This window comes from Saccostrea cucullata, unplaced genomic scaffold, assembly GCF_032062105.1.
Source record: "Saccostrea cucullata isolate Sc308-1 unplaced genomic scaffold, CSIRO_AGI_Scuc_v1 ctg8095, whole genome shotgun sequence".
Taxonomy (NCBI): Eukaryota; Metazoa; Mollusca; class Bivalvia; order Ostreida; family Ostreidae; genus Saccostrea; species Saccostrea cuccullata.
The window spans coordinates 9,966-21,126 of NW_026927078.1; the positions used below are offsets into that span (position 1 = coordinate 9,966).

Consider the following 11,161-nt stretch of genomic DNA (forward strand, 5'->3'; position numbering starts at 1 on the left):
ACGATTCCCTATGGGGCAGTTGGGGGTTGGCTATGGGGGAAATGCAACTCTACAACACAAGTGTCTTCTTTCTGAAATATTTTTTAACAATGAGGACGAGGGTGCTCGAACCCGCCCTTACAGTACAGTATACATATCTAAAGCAATCAGATGATTTTGCAAAAAGTTAATTGGTTTAAAGTACCCTATTTGCAACAGTCGCAACTGAAATGTCCTTTAAATTTTCTTTTATAAGGTCGTTTAAAGCAATTGCTAATTAAACGCATTTAATTGATTTCCGAAAAACACAGGGGGGTAGGTCTTTTGACACTTTCCCCCGATTGCCGCGAGAATAAAAGAGGGGCGCACGTGGCGTTTTCCTCCTCTTGCTCGATAGCTTTCCCAGCGTTTCTGCACTTTTGATAATTGTTTTAAAGTACTTAAAGCCTCCGAGAGCGGTTCAGCAAAATCAAAAAATCATGCCACCCATTAGAGCCAGAAAGTCCCAAGCCACTGCCAAGTCCACCAAGGCAAGCAGGCGGACCAAGGGAGCCAGGCGGCAGCAGGACAGAGGGGGGAGGAGAAACCTAACCGCTGTCCACCACGCCGACACCAGGGCAGCCCCTGAGACCGAGGGGATTGGTACAAGTACCCAGGGCTGGGAGGAAAATATTCAAGCCTCCACGGGAATGGCGGAGGAGCATGTGCCGCTCGGTACCAACCATACGGGTAGGCAATTAGATTTCTCTACTTCGTGGCCTGTCCCGGAGGAAGCTGCCCTGTCAACGGCAGACAATTTCGGGGCGATGCCAAACATGGTGGTTTAAGCTGGGGACGATATAGGTGCCCATGTTCCAATGGCTTTAAAACAAAAAAATTGGGCGGGGAACTATATAAACTTAGCCCTGCTTACAAAGGGAAGCGCTGAACTGCAGCAGTTCGCTGCGGGTAGTAATTTTGTCTTAAATGATAAGGGGGAACTCGAGGCTAAGCCCAAAGTTTTGAATGAGAAGATAACAACCATCGATAGATGGACTGATGCTTTTCTGTTATATATGCACATATATATTCAAATGCACCCAGTGAGGGCAGCCGAATTGGTTCAATATATGTTTGTCATTCGCGATGCAGCGAGGAAATTTCCGGGCATGGGATGGAGAAATTACGACGAGCAATTAAGAGTTCGTCAAGCAATATCTTACCAAAATTGGGCAAAATAAAATCCTGATTTATGGCTACGTTTGATCGCTGTCCCACCCAGGCCGGAACCTAGCCTCGCTGCATCGCACACACCAAACCAAACTGGTGTATGCTTTGGTTACAATAGAGGTCGTTGCATTACAGCCAATTGCAAATTTGCGCATCTATGTTCTCTTTGTAAAGGAAAGCACCCAAAATCGAGTTGTGCAAAAAATGATACTTTTCGTACCTCAAAAGCCTCAAACAGCACCGCTGCAACCAATAAAGGTCAAAAACTTTAAATTAGCAAATTCCCCTATAAACACTGCAGTTTAAAAATTTTTTTCTTACAAATTATCCGAATTTAGAAGTAGCAAAAGAACTTATGAATGGTTTTCAATTTGGTTTTCGATTGCATTACCGGGGTCCTCGAGAAAAAACAAAAGCACCTAATTTGCCCTCTTTTTATAAACATGCAGATGTCGCTAGAGTCAATATCAAAAAAGAAATTGATAAAGGAAGGATGGCTGGCCCATTTAAATCACGACCTATGTCAAATTTGCGAGTTTCGCCACTGGGAGTAGTGCCCAAGAAAGCGGAGGGGGAATTCAGGGTAATTCATCACCTCTCATACCCTACCAATAATTCCGTCAACGATTTTATTGACGAAGAGCTTTGTTCTGTCAATTACACAAAATTTGACGAGGCCATTAGCATGGTTCAACGTGTTGGGCGCGGATCTTACCTAGCCAAATCGGATACCAAAAGCGCTTTCAGATTAATGCCCATTTGGCCCGGTGATTTTGAACTTCTGGGTTTCAAGTTTGACGGCTGTTATTATTTTGACAAATGCCTCCCCTTTGGGTGTTCTATATCGTGCGCTACATTCGAAAAAATTTCCTCGTTTCTAGAGTGGCTTGTGCGCGAGCGAGCTTCTTCTAGAGAAGTCCTACACTACTTAGACGATTTCTTGTTCGGGGGTTATACGGCAGACGAGTGTCAAATGATAGTAGAAACTATCATACAGGCCTGTCAAGAATTAGGGGTCCCAAAAGCATGGGAAAAAAGCGAGGGTCCACAAGAGGTTATTACTTTTCTTGGGCTTGAAATTGATACGCAAAAAATGCAGGTCAGGTTGCCGGAAGAAAAGGTGAATGAAATCAGCATGACTATCGAAGGCATATTGAAGAAATCGAAAACGAACTTGAAAACCATGCAATCTCTAATAGGATATCTAAATTTTGCCTGCAGAGCAATTCCTCCAGGTCGCACTTTCTGCAGGCGGCTGTCAAATGCAACACGTGGTTTGTCTCAACCCTATCATCATTTAAGAGTAACAAAAGAGATAAAAGCGGATTTACTTGTATGGCTGGATTTTTTTGACAAATTTAACGGTTTTGTGGTATTCCAAGAAAAGTTTTGGGTATCTAACATAGATTTAGAACTTTTTTCAGATAGCTCGGCACGTCGAGGAAATGGTTTGGGAATTTATTTTAGCGGTGCATGGACCTACGGGGTATGGCCAGAGTTTTGGTTCAATAAGGGCTATACTAATGATATCACCGTGTTGGAATTTTTTCCCTTGCTTGTTTCAGTAATTTTATGGGGGGAAAAGCTGCGAAACAAAAAAGTTTTATTTAGATCTGATAATCAATCAGTGGTACATATTGTGAATTCGATGACATCAAAATCAGAATTAGTAATGATCATGTTGCGCAAATTCGTTCTAAAATGCTTGCAGTTGAACATTTCATTTAAAGCGCAGCACGTCTCGGGCGTTCAGAATTCATTGACGGACAGTTTGTCACGTTTACAATTTCAGCGATTTCACAAGTTGGTTCCGGACGCAGACAGTCAGCCGACACCATTTCCAGAGGCAGTTTGGACTATTTTCGAGACGAAATCACTCGATTGTTAGATGCAAGCATTTCAGCAAACAACAGGGCTGTATACTTACAAGCTTTAAAGAATTTTAAAGATTTCAGAATATTGACAAAACTACCTGATAAATGGCCAGTCCCTTCAAACCATATTCTGTTATTTATAGCATATCACTCAGGCAAGGGCTCAGCAGCTTCAACAGTTTCATCCTTATTTCGGGTATTAGCTATGTACACAAACTGAGACAATGGACCGACCCGGCAGAGTTATTCATAGTTAGGAAAGCTTTGGAAGGGTTGCGAAGATTAAATAGAACGAAAGACCACAGAGCACCTATTTCGGAGGAGCTTCTCGTTAAGATCTGTGGCGCTCTAAATCAAGTGTGTTATTCGGAATATGAAACATTCTTGTTTAGATCAGTTTTTACCTTGGCCTTTTACGGCCTATTTAGGGTAGGGGAGTTAGTGTATACCTCGGAGCATTGTGCCCATGTACCCTTAACTATTAAGGATATAAAATTTTGTACGTCAAAGAGCGTTACTTGCGCCTCTATTTCTGTAAGATTCTCTAAAACTGATCAAACAGGAAAAGGTATCAATATTTTATTACCGTCTATTCATCAAGGAAACATTTGCCCAGTAAATAACTTGAAAAAATTTCTTTCAGTGAGACCACTTGTTGAGGGTTCATTATTTGTGCAAAGCAATAAATCCCCGCTAACTAGATATCAGTTTAACGCCGTCCTAAGAAAAACCCTTTCCAAAATTAATCACCCAATTTCTGCTTACAAATCATATTCGTTTAGAATTGGAGGTGCAACGTGCCTTGCCTTGAAAGGGGTATCACATGACAAAATCCAATTACTGGGACGCTGGAAATCAAGCGCATTCCTAAAGTATATCAGATTAGATATGATGTGAGCTTTGTAGATGAATTGTATTTACCATATTATTTATTGCTTCTTTAGAACACCATGTATGGATTGTTGGATCTTCAATTGTTTACTGGGCATGTAGATGGGCGGCTACAAATCTGACTACTAACTTACGCTTGGAAAATTTAGGCGTTCAGGTAACCTGGATTGGCAAAAGGGGCATGAAATGGGGGGATCTTATTGACTCGATGGAGCAAAAGTTAACAAAATGTCCCCCTCCCGCATATTTAATTATACACCTTGGGGGGAATGATATCACTTCAATTAAAAGCGAGGTGTTATGTACCAGAATAGAGCACGATATATGTTTAATGACAAACAGATTACCAAGTTGTAAAATGATATGGTCTGATATACTCCCGCGCCGGAAATGGATAGGGGGTCGTGACATATGTTCTGTCGAACGGAAGCGAAAACGAGTTAATAGATCTGCTCGTAGGGCGGTCGCATCAGTAAACGGCAGTGTTATTAATCACCCTGATCTAGAGTTTTCGGAGGAGGGGCTTTACCGCGCTGACGGAGTCCATATGTCTGACGTGGGAAATGCAATTATAACAAACACTTTTCAATCAGCCATAGAAGCTTTTATCTCCTCTTAAATTTTATTTGTTGGGTGGCAGAGATGTATAGACATCTCTGAGTGGCGGATATGTCAGACAAGCAGAGACATTTGTCATCATTATATTAATTATTGTTTATGTATGATTATCTATTTTACATGATTTGTAGAGCATGTTGTGGCTCGCTAAGGCTACCCTAGGAGCCAATACAAGCTTGCTATGGAGTGCACTAGGAGCTTGTGTGAGGGATCTGTTCGGTATAACAGTAACCTCGTACCCCGTTCGGTATAACGGGTGGTTATTTTTGCCCTACTCAGTATAGTGGGCTTACCTGTTCAGTATAACGGGTGGTCATCTTTGCCCTACTCAGTATAGTGGGCTTACCTGTTCAGTATAACAGGTGCCTCGCTAAGGAATCCCCTAGGAGGCAATTACATATCCCAGCTGACTCGCTAAAGGGTACCCTAGGAGTCGATTTATACATATTGTTACGCCTTGCTATGGATTACCCTAGAAGGCGAGGTGCCATAACGCTCGTTATCAATTTAGGTGTGTGGCACCCAATGATTGTTAAATGCTTGTCTGACATTTGTCATTGAAACAATTATTAAAGCTGTGGCCTTTATCATCCAAGAAACATGTTTTGTTATTTTTTCGGAAAAATATTCTATTAATTTAAGCAACGGTTGTGGAAAACATATTTGACTCCTGACTTAATTTAGTTCACTCCTGACTTAATTTAGTTCATTTGTATATTTTTATAAAAAAATAAAATTATTTGACTTTAGTGAAATGTATTCATAAACATTTTGTGCCATTAAAAATACTGCACAAGTATAATACTTCCGGATCATCGTTTTTCTGCGTAAAACAAAAAAAAAAAAACGAATGATTGTCTTTGCTTTGAAAGATTTTTTAGTTAATGCTTTTTTAATAAAAGAACCTGATCAAAGATGCAATGTAATGTAAATATTTTAAAGAAGTCGTCGTACACCGATTCTGTAACGAAGCGTATACATAAATACATTGAATTTGAGTTTAAAGTGTTTATTGATTATATTCAATATGAACCATTATGAAAAGGTCAAGATAAATTTTTCCTTACATTTTGAAATTGGTCATTTTTTGGATTGGTATTTTCAGCGCCCCCTTCAGACCTTGTGTTATATTTTTATAATTGTAAGAATGTCAAATGACAATAATTTTTCTTGTTCAATACTCTAATTCTGAGACAAACAATTTGGAAAAATCATATAAATAAAACAAGTAGCTTTGAATTTTGCGAACTATGTTGCAATCACCATATTCAAATTCCATTAATCATGCCAATGCGACGAAGAAGTCAGTGATGCCAAATTGATAAATTAAGACAGATTCCTAAATTTCAAAATTAATTGAGAAGAAAAATTAAAAAATATATTACATTATATTTTCGTCATGCAATAACTGTTCGTTATTTCCATATTTGATTTAAAATATTAAGCATTCAAGTGCCTATAGAGACAGGGTCTTAATCAGTGATGAGAACGGTGGTAATGAGTGAATAAAAGGCACAAAAGAGAGGATTTTATTCGTTTTGGAAAATGTCCCCGTTTAGATACAATAAAACAAGAACTGGTGTGTGAATAATAATGAGTGTGAAATAGGTCCCCGTTTGTGCTGTGAAATGTGCTTAGCTTAAATTTAAAGATATTGATATGTTCTCATTATATTTGTCATCAGGGTTACATGGTGATTAATATTTTAAGTCAAAAGACAATGACATATTAAAAATTAAGAAGTCCCCACTTTGACAGTCTCTAACCCCTGTCCCCGTTTGACACCCTTCACACGTACCCACACACATTCTCCCACAAAAACACACAAAAAATAGGTTGATAACCGTTTGGTGAGTTAACATTAATTTTTTAAACACTTATTTTTTTTCTCTTAAGAAATTCCAGGGTAGGATTTTCTTTTATTTTTTGGACTGGGGTGGACCCCCTATGGTAAAAATAATCTGGATCTGCGCCTGCTTTACCTGTTTGGTAAGTCTCTAAAATTTTAATATGAAACAGGGAATGTCTTTGAAGAGATTAGATTCATCCCATTTACAATGTTAGCACATGCATACTTGTAAAATTAGCATCTGTGCATCTCATAATGACTGTAGTCTATAAAGTTTCGTTATTTAGTCCCTTTTACATAACAATCATTATAGCTTGTGGTCTTAAACTGGATACAAACGAACATATTTCCTTTCTTTTTTTACAAAAAAGAGCAACGTCCTTTAGAAATGATTTATTGATTGATTGTATACTGTTTAACTGTCCCTCTCCAGAATATTTCACTTATATGGAGTCGTCACATTTGCCGGTGAAGGGCTGCAAATTTAGGCTTATGCTCGGCACTTACGGTCTTTAAACAGGGAGGAATCTTTATCGTGCCACACCTGCTGTGACACGGGGCCTCGGTTTACACAGTCTCATCCGAAGGACCGCCCCATTTTGTCGCCTTTTACGACAAGCAAGGGGGTAATGAAGAAGGATATGGAGATAACGGACAGTGTTCAATATCAAAATCCATAAAACAATACAAAATAGGAGCAGAGCAAACACGGACCTCCGTACCATAAGAGGTAGGATCAGGTACCATGGAGAAGTGAGCATCCCCTGCCGACCAGTCACACCAGCCGTGTGCTCCTTGTCATGATCGGAAAATAACGGAAAAATCCGTTGTCAACTCAGTAAAGAAATAACAGACTTACAATTTATAGAAAAACGTCAGTCAGCACTTGACTCAATATGATAAATTGTATTTGCTGATAAGGTCATTGTAACGACCATTGAACTTTCGAAATGATGACTTTAAACGATGCTGCTGATATTCTTCTTTCATGAACTTGTTGGTCAATAATTTACCTCAACTTAGAAATTTTTACATACTTAGAGCATGCTCTTGCGTGTCGAATCAACTGAGATATAACGGTATACACTCCGTACGTAAGTGATGAAAGGATAAAAATACAACCGAGTAACCGTGTAGCAGTTTAAGTATTCGATACTCGGACGTTTCATCGAGTACTCTGATAACCGGGTACGTACACGTTGGCATCTCTAGATGAAAGTAAAAAAATATTCTTGATGCTTGGCTGAGAAATAAGCTTAAAGTTGCCACCTTCATACCATCTCCCCAGTTACTTTGACATTATTTGGAGCAGAATTTGTACAAAATGTTATGCGTGAAAAGAAGAAAACACTTGCTCTGGCCTTCAACTCGAAATATAGACATTTCGACACCGTATTGCCAATAAACAATAGTAATTTCCATGCTTATGTCCTAGTGATCTTGAAATAAAAGTCACCACAGACTCTGACATATCTGTGTCATATTGGGATATTTTACTTGAAAAATAGACTTTTTTGGTAAACCAACGAGCAAACTATATGATAAACTCGATGATTTCTTTCCTATCGTCAATGTCCCTTACTTATGAATAAATATACCTTCAACACCTGCATACCGAGTTTATGTATCTCGGACGATTCGATAGTCAAGTGCATGATAAACGCATAGCAGTCTCGTTGAAAGTCACAATTTCGTAAGTTCAGTGTCAGACTCTGATATATCTTTTATCTCACCAGGATATATTATATCGACGTAGGAATAGAAATTACCATGTTTATTAACAATGCGTCGTCTATATATCTAAATTTCGAGTTGAAGGCCACAACAAGTGTTTTCTTCTTTTCACGTATAAGACTTTGCACAAATTCTGCTTCATATCAATAAGAAAAAAAGATCTACTATTAACGTAGCGCAATTAGTACCCATGGGGATTCCAATTGAATGTTAGAATACCTGGTCTCCAAAAACCACATTACCAATCAGTAACTCAATCATCTCTTTGATGTCAACTTCAGAGTACTTGTTGGTGTAATCAGAATGTGTTTCAACAATATAATGCAAATGATCAATGAACAAGTAATTAAATTTACGATTTCCATTTTCATTGAAAAACCAGTTGTCAATTATATCAAAAAGCCTAGACTTCCACTTATCGTGGGGAAACCGTTGTGATTTAAGTTGAAATGTCTTATTTTTTTAAGTTGTTGAATTTGGTATTTTTTTTATTTCAAATTGTTCAAAGCTATTTAATCTATTCTAAAAAGGTGTTAACGTCTTCTCTTTTATATCTGGCCCATAATCTGGCGTAATTTCCAATGGAATGCATAATAATTATGAAAACCCTACGCCAGTTAAGGGGATGAAGGACATTTAGCTGAAAAAAATTCCTGTCATTTAATTTTTGTCGTATTATGTATTTATCTTATTTAGTATGTCCTACATACTATAAGGCAGACATATCAATAGGTTTCTAGACTTATTTCTGAGACATTGAGTGACAAATACCATACCCCACATTGTCTGAGCGGAGTTTTTATTCTCCGTGTTTCTGGGTGCATTACTCGGTCGATAATTGAAATTTTTCACCATAGATAAAAAAAATATACCAGCGGAAATGTGTCATTTAAAATATCTTAGAGTATGAGTAGGGTTTAAAATTCGAAAAAGCAAAATTCTTTTGTAACACCATATCTGGAGACAGAAATTTACTACTGTTTTAAGACAGTTAAACCTTAAAAAAAAATTAATTTGCAAAAAATCCTATCATTCAATATTTAAAAATGTACGTCGAAGTTGAAGGTCGTCATTATATTGATTAACTGAAAAAATATCGATTGGTGAAGCTGAGCTCAATATTGCATGGGGAAAAGTTAAACGAGTCATGATCATGAGAAAAACGTGTCATGTTTACATTTCTCGAGTACAGGAAAACTCAACTATGACGTCACACATTCCTGGAATAAGCGAAAATAAGACAAACCCACAGAAATTTGCCGTTAACAACCATGTAAAAATACTTTTTGTGTTCTGAAATTTACTAAATACCCTACCATTTACATATTATGGCCCGTTTTTATGATTTAATAGTACCCGTTTTTACCGTGTATGATCTTAATTACTGAACTAAGAGATCCACTATGACGTCAAAGACGCACTGGACCCGCAGAGTAGGGAAACGGCAGAGTGGATTTGTCTATTCCGTAATTTGATAATATTTGCAAGAAATATTGAATGTTTTCAGATATTTTATACTAGATGGTGAACGCAAACAATCAGTCAAAAAATTATATAAGTACTGGGTTTTCAATCTCGTTTTGTACATATTTTATCAGGAATTATGACGTAAATCAACTGAGTCACGTGACCCTACATCCTTTATCCCCTTAAAGGATCGGGGTTCCCTATATTTAGGACCTTTTAAAATATATATGTGATCTAAGGTCCTCATTATTAACAATATTTACGTCACCTGTAATAACGTGTCCAGCAGGACTATAGTTATAGTGTGAAGAAGAACATGAACACGATGGAGGATTATGTTACAGATACTCGGTATCCTTTCCATGTATATTTCTTATAAACATATCAAGTGTTTAATTTTTCCAGACAAGCTTCAAGAAGGAAAGTTTAAACTCATTTTTTAAATTGGATATTAAGAACTTAGACCTTTTGACCTTGACCTTGGAGTTTGACCTTTATTTTAAAAACTTTAACCTTGGCCTTAACTTTTGAAGGGTTCGGGCAGGTGCTTTTGTTCTTCAAGTATACAATGTTACAAGACCTTTCTTAAGAAACTACCAATATATATTTAAAAAGCATTTTCGAAAAGTTGAATCTTCGCCATTTTGCCACACGGGGTCATCAGGTTCACTTTCTTATAACTTTGGATTAGGAAGAGATAAAGCTTTCATATCTGATATGTGCATGACCTATGACAAGATTTGACACAATATGTTATTAAAAGTGCCATCTCATCCACAAAGATACCGAAAGAGGGCGACCGCGATTCTTTAAATTTGTTTGTGCATACTAATTCTTGGTCCATTATTAATATACTGACTTGACGACGAATAATTATATTCACTCCTCTATGGCCCCTAATCCCGTCTCTGATGTTTTTGGGCTCCGTGTTTGCTCTGCCCCTATTTTGTAATCTTTTATGGACTTTGACATTAAACACTGGTAATTATCCCCCTATCTTCCTTTCTGGACATATTTAACCTTTGTTTCACTCCTTTTTAACACAATCTGCTTTTTGTTATAACTGTTATCCGAAAATATATTATCGGACTGGTTAATATTATATTAGGACAGCCACAGGTAAAGTTTTAGCCTGCAAGAACAAAGGCATATCGTAAGAGCAATGTTTTATTGTTTGAAATTATATATATTTCATTAAAATTAATTAATCTCTTCTGTCACTCTTCTCTGAAAATTGATCTGTTTATGTCCTTTTTTAACCGAAGACGGAAAAAAAAATGCTAGACGTCAGAGTAAGGAAGCTTTAGGTTATAACATCCAGATAAATTAAAAAAAAATTGTCAGATACACTGTAACATATCATTTGTCTCGCTTTATGCAAAATTACTTCCGCCCTTAAGAATTGCAATCGGAAGTTAATGAATTTTATTACAAATGGCATCTAAAATATTAAATTATGAAAGTAAATCATCTAGTCCGCTTCATGATAAGTTGATTTATTCCGCCCTTATGAATTAAAAGCGGAAGATAATCAGCTTTG

The 11,161-nt window shown here is 37.4% G+C and overlaps 1 protein-coding gene across 1 annotated transcript; it reads left to right on the forward strand.

Annotated features, from left to right (window-relative positions):
* Positions 1–224: 224 nt before the first annotated feature.
* LOC134273401 (uncharacterized) lies at positions 225–4,790 on the forward strand (the record flags this gene model as incomplete). Its single annotated transcript, XM_062755598.1, has 3 exons — positions 225–708; positions 4,007–4,194; positions 4,703–4,790. Coding segments are annotated over exons 1-3 (526 nt in total), but the record flags the coding sequence as incomplete, so codon positions are not given.
* Positions 4,791–11,161: the final 6,371 nt, after the last annotated feature.